We start from the raw sequence: 23,310 nt of genomic DNA on the forward strand, positions 1-23,310 counted from the left end.
CCTAGGTTTTATTGGCTCACGAACCTTCAAATGTCCCCTTTTTACTATAGAAATGGAGTCAAAGCTAAGGCACACTGGGCAACGTAATCACATGCCACACAAGTGACGTGGCCTATTTGGAATATTTTTGCTGCTCTTGCTTTACGATGCAATTTACAGCAGCCGCCTTTTCTAGAAATCATGTCATTATACCAAAACGTACGATGATGCGTGGCCACGAAGCTTGGCCTATTGGGTAACTCGTCTGTAAACTGTACCACATGCACCCTTACAATCAAACGCAAGTTGACCAATGCATTAAACAGTAAAAGTAGAAGTTTATTTTTTATTAACGTATTTAAATATTCCCAACATGCTGCGTTAGATATTTTTGGGCAATTTTACCAATCGTAGTCAACTTTGTCGCCCTTCAAAGCGATGTCTCATGGGTTCTTACCAGAAGTCTTTTTATATCAATCAACTGTTGTGTTATTGGTGCTGCAACCCATGAAGAAATGTCCTTATGGCAATCGGTAACGCTCCACCATATCAGGAAAAACATCCCCTGAAGATTCAGGACTCGCAATGACATTACACTCATACCTAACACGACAGGTCTCAGACTGTGAACTTGATTGGCACATGTCTGTGCTCGAGTCCATTTTTATTGGATTTAGCCTGCAGATGAGGCTGAACTTTGCATTGAAATGGTGACCAGTCCAAAATCAGAAAATTGCTAGTTGATAATTACAGATGACGAAACGCTGACTTTTAAAATGGGATTCTCAGCCGTGCTGACAGTTAACAGCAACCAAACCACCCGTTAATGCTCTTTTTTTAAGTGTTGGACCTGTGCTTGGACAGATGATGCAAAAGAATTGCGACCAACATCACCCCCAATGGTGCAGCGAGTGTTGGGAGACTCGTTCCAGCTGGTTGCGAGTGCGGGCTTTGAATAGGAAAAACATTTTTAACACTTTGTGAAAATGGTGATAACTGCTTGAGTGGCTGGATGCGAGTGCATCTCATGCTGTACTGCCCCGCTCCCCCCCCCCCCCACCCCCCACAATGCCTTTCTGGGATTGCGGAGGACTGCAGTGGTCATCCGTGTGAAATTACTGGATCTTACCACGTAAATGTGAAATATCCGTCACGGCATGAAGCTACCCAATCTAGATACGTGCTGCCAAAATGCTAATTTGACCCTGGATTACCTCTGCTCGTCTCCTCTTGCTCCATCCCCTACACTTGCCTGCTGCTCCAGCAACCAAGGCCTATCAAAAATGCCCAGTCAACCAACTCCGTGGGAAACCATGCCGAGTGTGCTGCCGATCCCGCCGTCACCCATCCTCGGATACCTCCATCCCTGTCAATCTGGTGTCTCGACCCTCTGCCTCATTCAAGTGTGCAAGCATCTTTGCATATCAAGTCTTAACCTGTAAAAAAAAATCCTCCTTCCCCATGACCTCACAATACAGTCTTCCTGTACATTGTCTTGAGATGTGATCGCAGACAAAATATAAATATTCGTCTTTCTCCGTGTTATGATGGCTGTTTGAACAATGATTGTAAAAAATGTTGATGGCTTGCGGCCATCCAGCAGTGTCTTTATCATAGCTGGCAACTTCAATTCGCTGGGTCAGTGCAGATTGGCAAAGGAGTTGGGGGGGAGGGGAAAGCCAGAACATTTTTCAGATCTTACTCGCCACTGGTGATAATGGTCAGGAATCTAATTCGGCTTGCCAGGTTCATGGCAAAGTGTGCGAACTACTGCAACACCGCCCCTCCCAGTCGCATGCAGATGCTTTCTAAAATGCACATTTGTATTTTAAAATAATGGGAGACGACTTTTAACTTTATTCAAACGAATCGCAATACTGTTCTGGTATCACCGAATTTATTTACACCACTTCACTGTTATAGACAATAGGAATGCATAATGTACTGGTAGAGATAAATAGGAATGCATAATGTACATTAGGCATGTAATGGTTTTCCCCAACCACCCCGATTCTATGAATTGTCATTTCAAGGCTCCCAATTCTGTAATAACTTTGGATTGTGGTGAATGTGGTGCCCTCCAGTGGCAGCAGGCATCGCGTGAACCATTTCACATTAAAAGGGGAAAACGAGGGGTGTAATGGATGCTCGTGTTTTGAGAACTATGCGATAAAATGTTATTCTGAATCGATGCAACGTTATGGCCTACTTGCAATTGATCTTAGCATAGAATCGTATACTGTTATCGGCACAATACACGACGCCAATATGCACCACACTGTTGTGACGCATGTCTTGATCACTTTAATGCCGTCCAGCTCTGACCTCAAGGTAACCTTATTGAGGCTCAGACACTCCAGCACACGACTACCACTCAAGAAGCAATCAGTGCGATGAGAACAACGAATTAAATTATAATGCATTTTACAAGAGGTCGGTAATGAAGGAGACGAGACCAAACCAATACAAAACCTCCCCAACCCCCCCCCTTCCCCGCTCCATCACCTTGCTTGCACCTGCATTCAGCAACTCACCCAGTCCTCGGCCCAACATCGAGGCTTCGCAAACCTATCTATACACCGCAAGCAAACAAATCCATAGTAGGCACGCGCACAAATCAAAGTAGTGCCTTCTCCCCACAACTGATCAAGAGGAACCACCAACTCATTCTCCATTACCCCCCCCCCCCCTCCTGGTAAACCCCCAAACAAATATCATACAAATTTTAAACAGTGACTCCATAAAAATTATAGGATTAAATCAATAACAAAGAAAACTGCACGCGATGCGTTTTCTGAAAGTTAACCCTCCACTCCACTGCAACAAAATAGCATGAAAAAGTGTGCCCTGCAGAGTGAGGATGGGAGAGGGAGGGAAGTGAGGGGGAGAGAAGTGAGTGCAACAAGATGCAATCAGGTGTGAAATTACGGGGCAGCCCGAAACTTAAAAGCTCGAGGGGGTTGGTGTTGGACTAAGCATAGGGCGTAGACTGTATGATACAGGATGACACACATGTGTACACGCTCGGTGGGTACATGGGCATTGACAGGGAGGCAGAGAAGTCAAATCAGTTAGGTGGTGCAAACACGGCAGGCTCCACAAATCATCAGGAAGCTTTCCATATGCGAAATGAACCAGGCCTGCTGAGAAAGTAGCCCAATTAAAGTGGGGTGGGGCTTGGTTTTGTGAATCAGCTGGTAACAACAAATCAGCGGAAAAAGGTGGCGATTCTTAGAGCTGATGGAAGAATGCATGGTCACACCCTAGCCTAGAATGGTGTCGTGTTATGCGTGGCCATTCCTGCCATTAACAGCGCAAAAAAGGTGCGGCCTTTTTGGCAGACTGTTCATTAACGCGTGGTGTACCACTCAAAACCTTGCCCCCCCACACACACAAATTACACCAAAGGAAGTGATTTATCATGTCACTTTGCATTAATGTTGCCCAAGATACCTCTAGGCTCCCAGTTGACACCTCTGGTGACGATCCGAGAAAATTTCTGGTTCGGAGGGCAAAGCACTAGATGACAAGCATCCATCATTGCCCCCACATGCCACACGTAACTATCTCCACAAATAACTATCTCCACAAGTGAACTGTCTGAGAGAAAGAGCTAGCAAGGGAGAGATAGCACGAGTTGGCGAGAGGTGAGCAGCACGCCAGAGCCTTGCCGCTGTGTAGATTAAAGAACGCCATTTCCATTCGCAACGTAGCCCCTCCTTGCTACGCCTCAGTGCTCGTTTCAGTGCAAGACAAAAAGAGAGAGAGTGAGGACAGACAGCCACGAAAGAATGGCGCTAGTTTGGGAGACATAAAAGAGAGCAGGGCAAGGTGCTCTGGGGCGTGCTTGCTCTATCTGGTGTAGTAGACGCGGTAGTAGACTGTCTTGGCCCGCCACAACGAGTACGAGTTGTCAAACTTGAGCAGGTAGGTGCCCGTGCCCGGGTACTGGTGGCTGCCGGCGTACACCTCGGTGTAGCAGTCCCTCCTATACACGGGGACCACCTCGCCCAGCACGGGCTTGGAGGCACCAGCCTTCGCCCCTGCAGCTTTGCCAGACCCGGCCAGGCTTCCGCCTTCCCCTGCAATGTGGAGGCGGTGGGGCGGGGGGGAGGTAGCGGTTAAATACAGCATTCAAACGCAGGAGTTACCACTGCCGATAAATACCTGTGGTTATAGCTGCAACTATCTACATTTGAACTAATAAGACAAATCTATCCATTAATTTTAAACCCCTTTGTTAAGCCAATGCTGGATGAAGGCATCACCCTGACGTGTCGGTGGTCAAGTAACAATCTGATTAAGTATTCTTCCACCACAACCGTGTATGAACAAAGATGGCCGTACTTGTACATGCAGGGTTTTTAACCCTCTCCCATTCCGAGACATCTGCAAAGATGCAGGGTTGGTCCCGTCCACCGCTGAATCTCGGAACGCGCAAGCGCAACAGCGTTAATCTTATTTAGAGAGACGCAGCGGCGCCGTTGTTTTTAAAGACACTGCACTCACCGCAGAGAACCGTAGCGACACGACCACGCTCTAAGGTAGCTGGCGCCACACGCCCCTCCCACAGGGCCTTGTGGGAGCCTCGGTACCAATCAACATGTACCATGTACGTCATCGGAACGGCAAAGGGTGAACACGAGCAGCGTGTAGACATCTGCCTGGCGAGGGCCACGACCGCTAATCGCACGTCGCCCCACGTACCGGCCTCCTCCTCCTCGTCGTCCTCGCTGGACTCGCTCACGTGCACGCTCACGCCGCTGGGCGGCTCGGCGTTCCACTCGAACAGCACCCCGAAGCCGATGTCGTAGTGGTCGGTGGCGAACTCCCAGAAGAGGTAGGCGCCGTCGCGGTGCGTGGGCACGCGCACCGTCAGCACCTCGCCGCGCCCCACCGTCAGCACAGAGTCCGCGTCCTGCCGCACCTTCATCTTGAAGTCGGCGATCTGGGGCCGCGTCCACATGGAGGGCGCCGCGATGCTCCGCCGCAGGTCTGAGTGTGCGCGGCAAAAAAAAAAAACGCGACGGCGCCCGCGGGCGACTGTGAACGAGCCATCGCGTCCGCGTACACCCCAGGAAGGCACCCCGTACGGACGTGCGGCGCGCTGTGCAATAAATCTGGAGATCTAAATTCGTTCAGTGGCCAGGGATATTAGAATCGGTCCAACCCCATGCCGGCAACCCCTTCACCAACCATCAAAGACCGGTGCGGTGAAATATGGTTTAAAAAAAACACTTAAATGGCACGTGGAGGTCTTCATCCATTGGTGGGCATGTATGCACACAGGCATGCACGATGACCACAAAAAAAACTCTACATATTGCTTACATAAAACGTTGGGGCAAGTATTGTTACTTGGTCCCTGAGTAAGGGAAACGTTCCCCAGCCCCACATCATCATGATGCCGTGCACCTCCAAAGCTCAGAGTGTCACTGCTCCCGACGCCATTCTTGCCACACGTGACCCCAGGGGGAACATTCCTACCGCTGGGTCCGTTCTCCGTCCCTTCCTCGGCCGCCTCCGCGTCCCCCGCCTCGCCCGGTGGCCCCGCGAGTCCCTCCGCCGCGGGATCCGTGGGCCCGATCGTCGCGTCCTCCAGCAGGGTGGCCCCGTCGACCGTGCTGGCCCAGCCTTCTTGGGGGGGTGCCCCCCCTGCCACGCCGTCGCCGTTCTGCTGCTGGTGCTGCTGCTGCCTGAGCAACGCCGCCTGGCACAGCAAGGACGGCAATCACAGAGCGACAAAGACAAAGATCCCCCGTGTAGCCTGAACAGACTGTTGGGGCAAGTGCCGTTAGCGAGCGCCTATGAAGGCTGGCAGGGTACACGAGGGGGTGGGTGGCCAGCACCACGCACGCAACGCCTTTGTCTCCCCAGTAGCGATGTTTACACACCGTACCAGGGACTCATACAAGGTTGAGGCAACCTAAGGGAGGCCCAGGACCAGTTCAGATAATCGTCACTGGTGTTGGCCATGAGGGGGAATCGAACTCGGGCTGCCAGGTTCGTGGTGCAGCACGCTGACCGTTGCACTACCGCTCCCGACTTGATTCTATCTAGAATCTATATAGCACCCTTTCCACACACACATTTAAATACGGGGCATTCGTAAATATATAGGCCTTGTGTCAATCCACTGTTGGATGAAGGGCCTCCCCATGCTGTAGGTCATGGCGGTTATCGGATTGGGGAAGGCAGGCAACACAAACGTGTGGACAGCAGCAGGGTGATTAAGAAACTGCCACAACTGCCGCGACGGGAAATAGAACCGGCGACCTCCGTATCACAATTCCAATTTGCTAATGTCTGTTGAACTTCTTCTTGGTTCTTTCGGTAAAATCACGTGGAAGGGAAATAATAAAATAATAACAAAACAATTAAATTCTCACGACGTTTCGATTGCAACACAAGCAATCATCACCAGGTGTGAGAAAAACCACAACAAGAAAATCAGAAAAAAACACCACTTTTTCTAAATATTCTTGCTGTGGTTTTCACACCTGATGATGATTGCTTGTGTTGCAATCGAAACGTCGTGAGAATTGTATTGTTTTAGATTTTTATTATTTTGTTATTTCCCTTCTACGTGACTTTACCGAAAGAACCAAAAATATGAATCCCTGCAGTCACGAAAGCTTTAAATCGAAATTTATGTTGAACTTCTTCCGCACCGTACGTAGCCAACCGAGCATCATGAGCACGCACTTAGCGTGTTCTCCCCGTTCTGCACGGGTTTCCTCTGGGTTCTCCAGTCTCCTCACACAGCTAAAACACATATACAACGTAAACTATTGGCCAAACATCCCGCTCACTCGGTATCACTTATGGCACTGTTACCACCTCCCCCCACTCCTGCAAAACCTTGACAGGCCCTTCATGACATCGAGTCTCGAGGCTTTAGTGGGTTACACAAGTAGAATAATAAATAATAATAACAACAATAACCTGTTGCTGCTGCAACTGTATCTGATAAAGTTGGGCCATGTACTGCTGGTAGTGCTGTTCCTGCAGCTGGGCAATGAGCGCCTGCTGCTGCTCGTAGTTGCCCGGGTACTGCTGCGCCGCGTAATGCTGGAACTGCGCAGCGGTCTGCGCGTTCAGTGCCGCCATGATCTGCTGCCTGCACACGCACACACGGACACACACACACACGTGAACGTACACGAGTGAACACACGTACATGAGCGCACACACGGACACGAGTGAACACACGTACATGCGCACACACAGACACGAGTGAACACACATACATGCGCACACGGACACACACAAGTCAACACATACATGCGCATACAGACACACACAAGTGAACACACACATACATGCGCACACAGACACACACAAGTGAACACATATAAAAGACAAAGGCCCCCCCCCCCCCCATATAGCCTTTCAACAGACTGTTGGGGCAAGTGCTATGAGCAAGTGAAAGCCGGCAAGGTACGCAATGGGGTAGATGGCCAACACCACGCCCAACCACCTTCGTGTCTCCAGTAGCGATGCTTTTAAGTCCACAGCGTTATCGATGAAAATGTTGAGTTTTTTTTGTTCCTTGGCTTTGGCCACCACCGTCTTCGCAGAATCACCAAATGGCCAGTTTATTTGCTCACACACCACAAGTTTCTCCCGATGTGCTTCGACTGCCGAGCTGTGGCCCACCACCACCACCACCACCACACCGGCGCTGCTCACTTCTGCTGCTCCTGGCGCAGGCGCTCCTCGTCAGCACGCTGTCGCAACTCCTCCTCCCTCCTCTCCCGCTCCTCCTCCTCAAGCCGCCTCCTCTCCTCTTCCTGCCGTGCTCGCTCCCGCTCCTCCTCTTGCTGACGACGCAACTCCTCCTGCTCGAGCCTGTGCGCGTGCACCGCCAGGAGAGACGCGTACGGCACTCATCAGAATCGGAATGTTCGTTTAGTTTCAGGTTATTTTTTTTGGTATAGCCCTGTGAGCCATTCGGCTCTTGAATCGGGTGCAACCAGAACAAACAAAAAAACAAAACACGAACAAGAAAAACATCTTAAAGTGACTATGTGACTGTGCAAACAGAAAATCCATGGAAAAAAAAACGGCAAAATATTCCTGAAAAAAGCACCGTACACCAAAGCTGTGTGCAAAAAATCCCAGTGGGATGCAAGTCAAACAACAACAACCACAAGAAAACTTAGATTAAGGCCATCAGTCTAACTCTGTACTACAACAAAACAAACATGTCCAAACCAAAAAACGTTTTCAAAATCGCCAAAAAATAAAGCCATAATTGTAACGTAACAGTGATCATAGGGACTGTGACCGAATTTTTACAATAAACTACATAAATAACATGTAACACCAAATCCTAGAGCCATAGCTGGCTGCATGAGTTACTCCACAACAACAGAAGCATCAGTCGGAGTATCAAATTTTTCAATGCACCTTTAAGATCAGCACGCTAAATCAAAATACAGATAATACTTTGCAGCGTCATCCGGAGCGAAACATTTTATTTTATTTTATGCCAATGAATAGCAGTGGCAGCTAGGGGCGTACAACTCCTCTAGAGCAGTTTTGATAGAAGATCTCATTGGTCGCGATTCAAGTTGCAGTTTATTGGCAATAGCATTCCAGACCCTGGGGGCATCAATAGCAAAGGCCCTTCCTCCAGTTTTTGTACAGCAATAGGGAATGTGAAGCTGGTAAATTAGCGAAGACCTGAGGTCAAATTTGTTCTTGAAACAGAGAGGAGATCCAGCAGGTAGTCTGTGGATTTTTTCGTGTAAGTACATCATGAATAAATAAGATCTGGTGCACAAGCCGTCGAACATTAAGAGATGTTAATTTTTACCCAATGTAAACCCAATGTAGAGATCACAGTGGTGAGTCCTATATGGGCAGTTAAATGTAAATCTTAAGGCCGAGTGATAAATGGAATCAAGCTTCTTAGTACAGTACTTGGGGCTGATTTATACACGATGTCACAGTAGTCAAGTAGAGGCAGTAGGGTAGCTTTTATCAATACCAAACGGAACATTGGGGGGAAGCAGTGCTTGTGTCGATACAGAAAACCAATTTTTATTTTTGTCTTTTTACCAATATAATCAATGTGATCTTCAAAATTCAGTTTTGAATCCAGGATGACCCCAAGATACTTATAGCTCTTGACTTGCTCTATTTGATAATTATTTAAGAAATGTAATTGGGAAAAATTACTTCCTGCTTTGGTCCTGGTGAGAAGCATAGCACCTTGGTTTTGGAGGTATTCAGGACTAGTTTAAGAGCAACTAGCTGATGTTGTAGGTTGTTGAAATCACCCTGTAGCTTAGCAATCACGTCATCCGCAGAGCGGCCAGCAGTAATCAGTATCGTGTCATCTGCAAAAAAGATTTACCCTGGAATGATCCAGGTCAGTGCCCAAGTCATTGACATAAAGAGAGAACAAAAGGGGGCCGAGGATGGAACCCTATGGAACCCTTTTTGTTATCTTAACACTGTTTGACCTCCAACCATCTGTGAATACAGTTTGGGTGCAAGAAAAGAGTTAATTTTGTAACCATTTTACTGCGTTTTCGGAAAAATCGAGGCAAGTTAGTTTACTAAGCAGGGTGTTGTGGTCTACTGTACCAAAAGCTTTGGACAGGTCTAGAAAAAGACAGGCACAGTACTGCTTATTAGTCAACGGGGACAAAAATTGAGATAGGTCGGTAGATATTTGGATCATCTTTAGGGCCCCCTTTGTGAAGTGGACGGACAAAGGAATGTTTCCATTCTAGAGGAACGGATGCTTCTTTGATGGATAGGTTGAAAATATGGGCTATAGGTTTGCATATTAGGTGACCAATAGTTAGTGGAGCTAAGACGGGAATACTATCTGCTCCGGTAGAGGAGGACCCTTTGAGGTAGGACAGTTGTTTCAGAACATTACTTTTGTGGATTGGCTGGAAACTAAATTCGTTTAATGTTTGGACAGGGGTGTAGGAATTTGCATGAGCAGGGGTGACTTCCAATACATTATCAAAAAGATTACCAGCTTCAGAAAAATGAAGGTTAAAATTGTCAACTATTTTATGGGGATCTGAAAAATATTCCCCATTTCGGTAAAGCTCAACGGGCAGATTGTCTGTTTTGGATGCGTTTTCGATACATTTGATTGTTTTCCAGAAAATCCTGGCATTTCCATGTGATTCCAGGAGAGTGGAGGAAAAGTAGGCATTTTTTGCATGCCGTATTTTTTTGACGCATATATTCCTTAAAATCCTGTATTCTAGCCAGTCATTGACCAAATTACTCTTCTGAGCACATGCTCAAGCCTTGTCCCTAGTTTTCATGAGCTTTATAATCAAAAGGATCAAACCATGGTGGGCGGTTGCCTTTAGTTTTAAATCTAACCAAAGGAGCATGTTTGTTAAGAATTTGGAGAAACGTGTACCTGAAGGTCTCCTAAGCCGTAGTCAGGTTGGGGATATCACAGACCTTGTCAACATCCGAGTGAAGCACATCATAAGTAAATGCCTGAGTGCTGAAGTGTCTCATAGAGTGCTTCTCAACCAATTTAGGGGGAGCTTTGGGTCTGGCTGATGATCTCACCCCAAAAATGAAGGAGTGATCACTAAGGTTATTATCCAGAACACCAGTCAGTGTGAAATTGTGAGGAGCATTTGTCAATAGGACGTCAAGCAGAGATGACTGTCCCGGTTTTATTTAGGTTGGGTCTTGTGGGGACATGTATTAATTGAAACAGATTAAATTCATCTGCAAAATATGTGGCCACGGCTGGCGGGTTTAGCCAATTCCAATTTAGATCACCCACTAAAACTATTTCGCCTTTAGGGAGGCTCCCAAAAAGCTCACAGTGCAGATGCAGCTTCAACATCCTTCCCACTAGGCGGTCGATAGCAGCACACTACCAATATCTGTTGATTATTTGGGAGAGTTATTCTGAGAGCCAGACCTTCAAAGCAACATTTTTTAAACAAGGAGTGAGCTAGTGAACATGCAATAGTATTTCGAACATAGATGGCAATTCCACCTCCTTTAGATCCTCGGTAAAGCCGAAAATGGTTGTAGTTGTCAATCGCAATCTGCAAGTCATTGACGGCTACCCACAGGCTGCCCCAAGCTGACCACAGGCTGCCCACAGGCTGCCCACAGGCTAACCACAGACTGCACACAGGCTGACTACAGGCTAACCACAGGCTGCCCACAGGTTAACCACAGGCTGACCACAAGCTGCCCACAGGCTGCACACAGGCTGCCCATAGGCTGACCACAGGCTGACCAGAAGCTAACCACAAGCTGCCCATAGGCTGCCCCAAACTGACCACAGGCTGCCCACAGGCTGACCACAGGCTGCCCACAGGCTGACTACAGGCTAACCACAGGCTGCCCACAGGCTGACCACAGGCTGCCCACAGGCTGACTACAGGCTAACCACAGGCTGCCCACAGGCTGACTACAGGCTGACCACAAGCTGCCCACAGGCTGCCCACAGGCTGACCACAGGCTGCCCACAGGCTGCCCACAGGCTGACCACAAGCTGCCCACAGGCTACCCCAAACTGACCACAGGATGACCACAGGCTGCCCAGAGGGTGACCACAGGCTGCCCGCAGGCTAACCACAGGCTGCCCACAAGCTGCCCACAGGTTGACCACAGGCTGACCACAGGCTGCACAGAAGCTGCCCACAAGCTGCCCACAGGCTAACCACAGGCTGCCCACAAGCTGCCCACAGGCTGACCACAGGCTGCACAGAAGCTGCCCACAAGCTGCCCACAGGCTAACCACAGACTGCCCACAAGCTGCCCACAAGTTGCCCACAAGCTGACCACCGAAACTCAACCAGGGAGCCCAGCCACAACGCGTGCATGCTTCGCGCAGGGAGCGCGGGACCACGCACGCACGCACCGTATGCGCTCCTGCTCCTGCTTCTGGATGCGGTGCGAGGTGGTGTAGGGGGCGAAGAGCTGGCAGCAGCCGTTGAGGAGGTTCACGAAGCCGACCATAGCGTCTTCCTTGGACATGTCGCCCAGCGCCGCCCATTCACGCCTGCTCGAGAGAGAGACAGGGAGAGAGAGCGAGAGCACAGCCCGTGGTGCAAATGTACACACGCACGCACGGCGTACATGCATGTGGTCGGTGTGGTGAGTAGGTGCTTGTGCGGGTGAGTGGCTACGTGAGTGGATGTATGAGTGGGTGAGCAGGTGTGTGCACGAGTAAGTGGGCAAGTGGGTGCAGGAGTAAGTCCATAGGTGCATTTGTGAGCAAACGAGTAGGTGAGTACGTGCATGGGTCCATGTGTGGTAGAGTGGGTATGTAGGTACGCGGGCGCGTGCTTTGGCGAGTACGCGGGTGTGTAACTATCAGTGGATGTATTGTGCATAGGTAGGTGGGTGTGCGAGTTGGTGAGTACTTGAGTGAGTGGGTGGACGAGTGGACGGGGTTGTAGGCCACTACCTGCGGTCATTTCCCAACACGTCCAGGTATCCCACGTCAGGACTGGAGTCGGGGCTGAAGGGCCCAGCGGAGACCTGGCGCGACAGAGCCACAAGCTTCAGCTTGTCCGCGTAGCTCAGGTGAAATGCCTTGCCATCCTTTTCTGCAGTCGCGCACACAAAAATAAAGATTACCCCCCCGCCCACCATGCAACTATTACAGACTGTTGGGGAAAGTGCTCTTTGGTGAGCACCATTAAAGCCGGCACGGCACACAAAGGGGTGTGGTGATGTCTATACAACCTCACAAGGTGCTAATTTGAAGCCGGGTCAACCGAGCGGGACCATCGCCTGTTTAGATATTCGCGAGTGATGTTAGCCGTGAGCGCGAACCAAACTCGGGTCACCAGCTTTGTAGCACAGTGTGCAGACTACTACACCATCACTCCACCCAGGCACACGCGCGCACACGCACACATACCATCACCAACCCAGCATCGCTCTAAGTTCGACTGTTCATCGCCAGTTAGCTCCCAATTGTGTTTTTCGCGTGTCTGGCCACATGACATTGGCATCCATTCCAGATGCCACTCGAACTGGCACCAGAGGCATCTTCACACTGGAGGAGCGATCCAAAAAGGAAAACAATGACACCACGGAGCAAGTTATTGCGCCTCCGGATTAATAACGTGACAAAGCAAATAACAGGCATACTGAAATCGTCAGCGTTAAAATAATAACCGAGACGAGTCTCACGAGCAGATAAAACAGACCGTGTCGGCAGTGGTTCACGAGCAACAAAGCAAACCCAACACATTCGTTAAAAAAAATTCTTGAAACAGGAAATAAATATATGGAAGGTAACATTTCGGCCAATGACCCCTTCATAAGAGAGAAACGTCACCTATTGTGTGTTCCTCACTGAGGGCGCCGCTATTGATGAATGTGTTGAGTTTTTTGTAAGTTCACACAGTGGCTTAATCCGCGTGCTCCACTCACGCTGCCTTCAAGTGGCAGCGCGGCGGTTTGTCCAAGTTTGCCCGGCCAACGCAGCAATCGCACCCACAGCCTCGCGACCACCGCCTCGCTCCGAACAAACATAGCCTTATTCATATTTTTAGTTTTTTCGGTAAAGTCACGTTGAAGAGAAACAACAAAATAACAAAATATATATAAAAAACAATAAAAACTAAGAATATGAATTACTGCAGTCACGAAAGCTTTAAATCAAAACATAGCCTTGTTTGAAATTGAGAAGAAAAAAAAATACGTCGCATGACATTAACTGGGATATTGGGCAACAGGCCTTTACACAGCGCAAAGCGGAGCCAGGGTTTTGCTAATGCCAGCAGTAGCAGGGCGGAAGAGTTGTGTCGGGGTTCGTTGTCGTTGCACGTATGTACTCTCTTGCCAGCGTGGCCCTGCCGGCTGTATTTGATCTTGTATTGCCGGGATCAATCGCTGGGATGAAAGCTGAGCGAAGAGTTCACATTCCACCACAGCCGAGTGTCACTCCCCCCCCCCCACGCAGCTCCGACTCGCTTAGCGAGCTTGAGCGGGCACACAACAACAACAACGCACATATTCATTCACTCTTAAAGCTAATTTTGACACCAAGCTGTCGATTCTTTTAAACTGCAGATACTTTAGAACTTCATTTGCAATTGTGTTTAGACTCATATCCTTGGCTGTTCAGTGTACATATTTGTGTAACAGTCATCGCCCTATATCTGTTTCACGTCACTTTGAACTAAATTTGGTAATTGCGCTTTGATCAGCCTAAACATATTATGCCCAGGCCGACTTGCGCTGCAGGTCATTTATCACTTGGCACTGATTTACTTTTGTGCAAATATAATCGATTTCTCATGCGACACAATCGTTTTTGTTTGCCATAAGTTGGTACTGTACTAGGATGGGTGACCACCAGTGCTGGCCAGATGTTGTAGTTATGGGCTGCGATGGGGGGCAACAGGTGGCAGTGCAGCATTGAGTTCAGTCTACATTATTCAACATAATTCAAGTACTTGTATATTGAGTAAGTGTGGATCTGTTAGTGTTATCCGTCGTTTAAGTGTGGGCTTTAGCCAGTCCATTGCGTTTTCTTCCTCCAGGATGAACACTCATGGAATTGGCCAAAAATTCCAATGTGGGCGACCGCCCCCCCTTTCAAAAGCCACGAGATCCTGCGATGATGCACGGGCACGATCATTCACGAACGGTCAAAAAGCCCAACATTATTATCAAATTAATGTTGTCGCTATGTAAAGACAATTCATATTTACAGTGTGTGCAGCATCCAAAATGACGATGGCCTACATTCAATCGGCTGAGTGCCACTGGAGGATTCATGACCTCCTTTGTAAAGCAAGACCAGGTTCTCATATTGGCGAAAGGGGTTAGATTATTACATTAGCAAATTGATTTGCAGGAGATTTATTTACATTTCAAATTAAGGCTCTGACAGCAACACATAAAATAATTTGGATTCATTTTGCCGCCAAACTTCTCACCAAAGGTTAAATTTTATTTATTTGGAGGGTCCTGCTTGGGATTCTTGAGCAAGTACTTATTAAGAAAATTACAGAGCCGGGACGAATGGCCAATCAAGTCGATTCATCGACTAAAGATTGTTAATCAACTACTTTGTTGCGGTGGATTTGTTCAATGCACCGTCCGTTAAAGAGTGCTTTTGATGCACAGCGATTGGTCTACAGAGCGCACAACCCCCGGGTGGTAGTCACGTGACCTCTGCCTGTGATCCGATTTGTAGGTTTACCACCGCAGTCCTGCCACAAGAAGAAGCAATCAGATTTGTCCAGATTAGGGGGGGGAGGGGCAAACTAGTAACATCATCTCCTCCAGTACCTATTATTTTATTCGCACTAACAGTGAAAGGAACTAATACAATCGCTTGAGTTCACGTAACCAACAGAAGCCCGGGTGCACCGTGCCAACGCGTCTCCTTAATGATTGAATAAGCGCGCCTCGACTTCCGTGATCCAGCAGCAGTGTTCATGCCTCCAGTGTTTTGCTTCATCTCCCTGTGTGTGCAAGCATCATCTGTGTTCTCTTTATCAGTAGAATGACGACATATTTGCGTGTGCTATCTTCTCACATGCGTGCACAGGCTTTCTCCAGATCTAAAATGTTCCTGCTGTGTGCGAATACATATTTAATAAAATACTCAGGAACCACACTTTGCCCCACGACACGCGACCTGCCGATAAAACTGGTGAACCCCCACTGACACAACTGGGTGGACAGGCCGTGGTGAGGATTTAAGAAACCCGCCCAACCACTCTCAACTGCCGCGTCGGGAGATCGAATCGAACCGGCGACCTCTGGATTTGCAAGATCAAGCGCGAAACCATTATACCGCGGCAGCGTTCGTCAGAGCTTTTGGAAACAGGCGTTGAATTTTTAAAAACCACGGGGAGGTGGCAGAGAACAAGTGATTTATAGTTTGGCAAAGCTTCTAGAAATAACTGAAATAAATTATTTGTTTACCCGTTGATGCCTCGTTGAGCTTCAAAACTATTTTTTTTCCAAAGCAATGTTTTGGACAATTTCAAAGCATGGAAAATACCCACTTATCAGTGGATACAGGCACTCTAACAACCGCATAGACACAGGCAGTCAAGTGCCTACTTGCCGTACTGCCGCTAGTGACAACGGACCCCCCCCCCCCCTTACCCCGTGGGTGAGATTATTTCAGGATTATTTGCATGCACTGTCACGATTTCACTGATCAAAATCAGGTTTTTTGTTTTTTACGTGCAAGATGCGGGTGTCAGTTTGGGCATGCGAGAATCATTTCATTAGCCCCCCCCCCGTGAACTTCATCCGTGGATTCCTCCAGCCGTGTTGAGCACTCCAGTCCACCAGACTGCTTAAGTGTCTCGTCCACACTGCAAGTGGCATAACTTCTCTTTCTGCTTCCTCTCGCACACGGCTCGACTTTTGGGTATTCCCTCCCATCATCTTCTTTTTCCACGTTACAACTTTTGCTCAATCCAAGAAACGTAAGCAACTCCTACACTGTGCGTCACACCGTCACAAATCGCCGTTTGTTGCTGGCTGCTTGCCATTTTTACACCGGGGCTTGCAAACTGTGATATATTTTTTTGTAAGTGCAAATTATGTGACGTCACGATAAAGCTCATAGGGTGAGCAAAACAAAATGAGTACTACAAGCTACTACGCGTTTTCATTGAGACAAATAAACAACAAAAAATAACTTCGCAAACGACGATTTCGAACCGCGACCTTCCATTGAAATAACTTCATCGGTATGTCTTGGGACAGGAAGACGTACCAAGGCTCCCACAAGGCCATGCGTGAGGGCGTGTGGTACAGTTTTGGGCAAGCCATCATAGAGTGGCGGTCATGTCACTAAAGTTCACTGTGGTGAGTACAATGTCTTTAAAAACAACGGCGCTACTACACCTCTCGAAATAAAATTGGCGCTGAACCACTCCTGCGTTCTGAGATTCAGCTGTGAACGGGACACCCAGCCTGCACCTTTCGGACGTCTCGGAAAGGGTGAATGGCCAGAGGGCCCTGCCGTGGCGCTGCAAGGCAGACGTGAGCTATTAGTGAACGGGTGTTAGGACGAGAGGCTTACAACGTCACACACCCGCTCAGCCAATGAGCACTGCGTCCATGAACCATGAAGCGAGAGATCGCAGGAAGTTACGGCGTGGCTCTGACTTGACATGCCGACCTAATGCTCAGCGAGGGCGCTCCTCAGACCGCTAAGTCCCTGTTGCTGAGCCGCTAACAGGCCGTTTGATTAAAAACAAAAGCTCTGGCCATTTAACGCACCCCTTTAATCTATGCAGCAGAGTATATATTTGTTCCTCTCACATGACCCCGTGACCCCGTGAATCATCAGCGCGTGGTGTCATCAGTCACGGTGTGTGACGAAGAAGAGGCCTGTGTTAATCGGCGGCGAGTTATTTTTCCAAATTTTGGCCAACCCTCATTAACTTTATAATACATCCTTCTAACGCCTTATTTACATGAGATCATCTGCACGAGTGTTACCGTGACCGCCCGCCTCGGACGGACAAATGGAGTTTATGAATTCGTGTAAAAATTCATCAATTACGGAATCAATTCTCAACGCAGAATCACAATTCATGCCACCATGAGTGGGTGCAGGGCAAATTGTTACAAGCCGAGCTTTAGATCCGACACTTTCTTATTTTCCACGAACCTGATCGTGCTCGTCCTTATCGCAGCTGCATTACAGCGAGCGTTGAAGGTTTATGTTCAGATACTTTTACGGGTAAATAAACGCTTCATGTTTTAACAATGGGTTTCGTTGTGTATATTGTTTGCTTTACTGCTCCAGATTCCTCTTATAGACGACACGTTAAGTAGCCTCCCCACTGCATGCACAGCCCGATTGTCAATACACTGCTGGGTGAGGGTTTCCCCACACCGTGTGGGTTTTGGCAGTTATTGGTCCATACTTCACCACGCTGGTAAGCTCAGAGTGATGCAGTTGTCCCCGGGGGCATAGACATGGGAGCATAGAATCATAACAAAAAAATATATCTTGTTTTTGCACAGGCCTCTGCTAAAGCAGCTGTCCAGACTCAATCATGCCTAGCTTCTGAGATCTCACAGAGGCTGGGTGCAATCTGAGTGATTTGATCACAGGCAGCTCAAATCTACAGGGATGGAGTACAATGCTGGAGTATAAGATAGAGGTTGGTGGTGCTTGGGTATGAAAGTCAGATATGCGTGGTGCTCAGGCTTGGCAAAGGTTAGAAGCATAGACGCTGGGGAGCTTAGTAAAGTACAACAACAGACTTTTTGTGCAATGCCCTCTGCTGCCAATGCAGCCCCGCAGCACCTGATAGTATTTATTTTATGCATTGGTGGCCGTACATCAAAGCACTATCAGGACTCAAAAACCCTGCTTAGCTTGCGAAATCTGACGAGGTGGGACATGTCGCCGGTGATCTGGTCGTAGGCCTGGAGAGCGTTATTCTTAGATTTTTAAAAAAAAGTTCAACCAAAGGGAGTGGACAAGATCGTCGGGCGCAGCTCAGAAGAAAAAAAAACACAGCAGAGGCACCCAGGCATGGGCTGCCCTAATTACGGCCCAACAGCTGATAGCACCGGGCACAAGGGAGTGCTTTGACGCCAGGAAAAGAATACACTTCGTTGGTGACCGGTTACAGACGATGATTACAGCATCGTAGGTGGCTGAAATTACAATCACAGTTACAATGGGATTGAAATTGATTACGATTAAGAATCAAACAATTAGAATTGTAAGTGAACCCAGGTCTGAACTGGGTAGAGAAGTCACTATTTCTGCAGTTCATGAGGGGGGTGAACAGCAGCCATACATGGTGGATATTTTCTTTGCCAGTGCACAGTCGATGGTACGCATGTAGCAAGATGTTAGCTACTTTGCTTGGTACACAGGAGGCCGGGGGTTTTATCCCAACCCTGAAGCCTGTATATTTGGATTTTGCTGCAGTTCTCCCCGTGGTCACGTGAATTTTTTCCCGGGTCCTCTGGTTTTTCCCCCCGTATTTATAAACATGCGTTTAAGGGTATTTCGCTGCAATATAAGTCCACATGATAAGCCACTTCCCTTGAGCGATCATTTATGGCTAGGTCGCTTATGAAACATAACTAGAAAGCTCAGTGGGCCTAACCTGGTAAAAAATTAAAGTTAATAACCATTAAAATCACCCACGCACAATTCTATCAATTGGTTCTTTCGCTAAAGTCACGTAGAAGGGAAATAATAAAAATAAAACATAATAAAATAAAATTCTCACGACGTTTCGGCCACAAGGCAAGCAGCCGTCCTCAGAACAGAGCTGTCGGAAAGACAGCGTCCTAGGACCTGTCGGAAAGAGCATCCTGTCGGATGTTCTTCAGACAGCTCTGTTCTTCAGAATTTTTATTTTTATCATTTTTATTTTATTATTTCCCTTCTACGTGACTTTACCGAATGAACCAAGAATATGAGTCCCTGCAGTCACGCAAGCTTTAAATCTAAATTTTATATTTAATGTTTGAAGTTTTACTTTACAGCCATTTGCCAATCCATGAGTGGACAATTGCCTCTCCACCCCACGTTGGGCCTTCTGATTGTTTGGCAATACTTCACCACGCTGGTCAGTGTGGGTTGGTGAAGGCAGGGAGCATAAACATGGGAGTAGGAAGTACAGTACAATGGATGTCGCTGTGAACTACCCTGTGCTGCTCACCACATACCCCTGCACCAGTCTATAATAATTTGAATCTGCTGTCCCTGGTTGTCACTCATCCAAGCATCTGACAAGATCAGGTACACAATGAGTGATTTGGTCAAAGTCAGCTGCAGTGTAAAGGGGTCAAAATGAAGGCTGTTTGGGTATGCGAGAAGAATTCCAGCGGTCAGGGCCGAAGCTAATGTGGCTTAAATATGAGAGTAGGGGTTGCTGCTTAGGTACAGCAATGACATGTTGAAGATGCCCAGGCTTGGGAGAGAAGAAGAACAGATGTTTCCCCAGGTATGTGACAGGAGTTCAAGGCAGTCAGGTGAGAGAATATGGTGGGTGGAGCAAACGCTGATGGCTGAACACGTGTTGATGATTCCGGCGCACAGGGATGATGGTGGCCGTGAATGCAGAGGGACTCGTGGAAGTCGATGGAGGAATATGATGGTGCCTGTATAGACAGAAGGGGGTTAACAGTGACACTGTATGTTGGTTTTAACACGTAGGCTTTCGCGACCAATATTATTCATAATAAAGGTTTTCGTACATTGCATGCACGTATGTTGAACTTCTTTGCACACCGTAGTAAGCCAACCGTGCTAAAATGTGACGGTGCTAAGTGGTACACAATACAGGTGTAGCAGTAATTGTGCGGCACATTTGTCGATCCACGGCCGTACGAGGCAGAGGGGGTTATTTGACCATACTTCACCATGCTGGTCAGTGCAGGTTCGTGGAGGTGAGGGCCATAGATGTGGAAGCTTAGAAGCAAAGTACAGCAATGGATTTTCCTGCACTGTTTAGCATGGATAGTACTTGGATGGTGACCACCATGCAAACTGGTTGCCATAGGGCTGAGGGGGGATGGGGGGTAAATATGAAATGATGGCACCCTAATGCAGTGTGGATCGAGCCCAGATAATCGTGTTATTTTGAGTTCTAACCTGGTTAAAAAAAGTACACGATAAACTGAATCCCAACCCAAGTGAACCACCTGGAATGAGCTCACCAGGACAATGTCCGATTTTCCCAGTGGGCCCTTCAGACCTTGGTGTCAACCATCGCTGGATTGGTCCACCGGGCGAACTGGAATTGCACCTCGTCAGCAGTTCCTGGTGTTGGGTAAACCACACGCCTGGCCCAACTTAATCGCTGCGGTACAACTAATTACCCATACATAGCAATAATCACCCCCTACTGGCAGACTAACGAATAATGCTCCAGGTCACAATTGCAATTAGACTATGCTGGTCTTTTGAGTTCTCCCTTGGGTTAACCAAAGAAACTCTAGCGTCAAACTAGACAGGTGATGTATTTTAAGATGCCCAATTTGGTAATAGGAGTTGGTGCCCAAAGCCGATGACATTTCGATGATGGTTCCTGAACACATGAGAGAGGCTAATCCTGCCAATACATAAGTTTGTTGGTGTCTGAGTAGGTGACGTGAGTTAACTCCCAAACGTAAAGTTAGTGTCCCTTTCCAGGTTGGGTGACTTCAGTGAATGATATCCCCAAAGTACAAGTTGATGTTGCCTGAGTTGGTGTCAATAATTGATGGTGACAAGGTATTGATGATACCCAGATAGGTGACGTAAGACTACAAGGACAATGATGATGATGATGATACTCCAACCCAGACACGGCAGTGTGGTCAGATGAGGTTTTGTGGTTGGGTAGGTGATAACATTAAACATTAAGTAGGTAGGCCAGCCTGTAGGTGAGCGTCTGAGGAGGTGGGCGAGTGGTGAAAGCGAGTAGGTGGGTGAATGGGTGAGTAGGTGTGTGTGGGTGTGTGAGTGAGTAGGTGTGTGGGTGAGTAGGTGTGTGTGGATGAGTAGGTGTGTGTGGGTGAGTAGGTGTGTGTGCATGAGTAGTGTGTGGTTGGGTCAGGTGAGTAGGTGTGTGGGTGAGTAGAGGTGTGTGGGTGAGTAGGTGTGTGGATGCGTAGGTGTGCGTGGATGAGTAGGTGTGCGTGGGTGGGTCAGGTGAGTACGTAGGTGAACGTGTGAGTGAACACCCCTGACTGGGCCTACGAGCCAAGCCCCTAAGGGTCACCCAGCACCACCACCACTACCCCCCTCCGCCCTCCATCTCACCGCGGTAGAACTTGAGCGCGAGTCTGTAGAGCTCAGCGACAGGGAAGCCCCAAGCCTCCTCAAGTGCAGCGGCGCCACCATCGCCACCACCGTCGCCGCCGCCGCCGCCTTCGAGTCCCTTCTGCTCGGCACCCTCCGGCGTCTCGGCCGTCCCCTCGCCGTCTCCAGCCGCCTCGGCTGCACCGGGCAACGCCGCTGCCGAGTCGGCGGCGGCGTCGTCGTCGGCTCGCGGGCCGAGCTCGCTCGGAGACAGCGCCATGCCCACCACGGCCACCTCCAGCTGAGACACGGCCGCGTCCGCCATGCAGCCGCCACGTCGGTACAGGTCACCTCACTTCCGGTTCGCCACTTCCGGGGGGGGTGGGCGGGTGTGGGGAGGGGCGTGGGGATGGGGGTGGGTGGGCGTGGGGAGGGGCGTGGGGAGGGGCGTGGATGGGCGTGGGGAGGGGCGTGGATGGGCGTGGGGAGGGGCGTGGGGAGGGGCGTGGGGAGGGGCGTGGCGAGGGGCGTGGGGAGGGGCGTGGAAGGGTGCCTAATTAATACTCATGAGGGGTATGCAATGAGATGGGAAGATGCACACGCACGCACAACAACACGGTTCTTGATACACAGCAGTGAACTTGCATCGCCCGACTTAAAGGTTTACGAAATAAGCCATCGCCCTTAATTAATATTCATGATGTATCGACTTCCGGTTCGGCGTTGTCGGGGTAACCACGGCAGCCATCTTGCTCAGGGACCAAAGTTGCACATTATTCTATGACGAGCTTAATCCTGCACACAATTAAACAAACTCAACACAATTGTCAATTAAAGTACACCGTGGCTTTGAAAGGAATACAATATTAATGGGTGATGTTTAGGGGAGGGGGGGCAATGATTCTTATTCATAGCATAATGATGCGCCTATTGAGTGCAGTTCGCTTTCCCGTAGTAAGATGGCAGACCAATTTGCCGAGCCTGGACAATAAAACACGTTGGTTAATAACACTTTTGTTACCTTAAAATAAAAAAAAATATATAATGGGCGACGTTTCGGGCAATGGCCCTTCACAGCATATACAATTAGGGGTGTTTTTGGTTTTCATGCATATGCACCGCTGCCAATGCAACATCACAACAACAACAATTGCCTCGTACAATCGATGTACACAAATAATTGAGAGGCTTTAAAAATCAATATTTGTGCTGTGCCGTAATTTTCCTTTACATCGGACGCCTATATAAACATCACGTGCAATGTACGTGTAGAAATGTGCTGCCAAAGTGGCCGTTAAACATATTTCAAGTTTTCAAGTTTCATTTATTAAGTATAGCCCTGTGAGCCATGCGGCTCTTAAGTCAGGTGCAACCGCAACAAACACAATTTGAACACAGAACATCTTAAAGCGACAACGCGTAACAGAAACATCCTGGAATAAACCAGCAAATATTCCACACCAAAAAAAAACTTATTAAAACGCTGTGTGCAAAAATCACAATGTGGTGCAAGCCAACAACAACAACCATAAGACAATTTAGATTAACCATGTTTTCGAATCACCAAAATACAGCTATAAAAACAATGTAACAACGGTAATCATAGGAACTGTGAT

At 48.4% G+C, this 23,310-nt stretch overlaps 1 protein-coding gene across 1 annotated transcript; it reads right to left on the reverse strand.

Annotated features, from left to right (window-relative positions):
* Nucleotides 1–297: 297 nt before the first annotated feature.
* ACBD3 (acyl-CoA binding domain containing 3) lies at nucleotides 298–22,071 on the reverse strand. The gene is made up of 8 exons (XM_032974332.2): nucleotides 21,716–22,071; nucleotides 12,407–12,548; nucleotides 11,858–11,998; nucleotides 7,672–7,830; nucleotides 6,925–7,099; nucleotides 5,467–5,689; nucleotides 4,687–4,974; nucleotides 298–4,061 (listed from the first exon to the last, which is right to left on the reverse strand). Exons 1-8 carry the CDS (start codon nucleotides 22,017–22,019, stop codon nucleotides 3,832–3,834), a joined length of 1,662 nt encoding a protein of 553 aa, XP_032830223.1. The 5' UTR covers nucleotides 22,020–22,071; the 3' UTR covers nucleotides 298–3,831.
* Between the last annotated feature and the right edge of the window lie 1,239 nt (nucleotides 22,072–23,310).

This window comes from Petromyzon marinus, chromosome 53 (assembly GCF_048934315.1).
Source record: "Petromyzon marinus isolate PM22_M1 ecotype Great Lakes invasive population chromosome 53, UKy_Petmar_22M1.pri1.0, whole genome shotgun sequence".
NCBI lineage: Eukaryota > Metazoa > Chordata > Hyperoartia > Petromyzontiformes > Petromyzontidae > Petromyzon > Petromyzon marinus.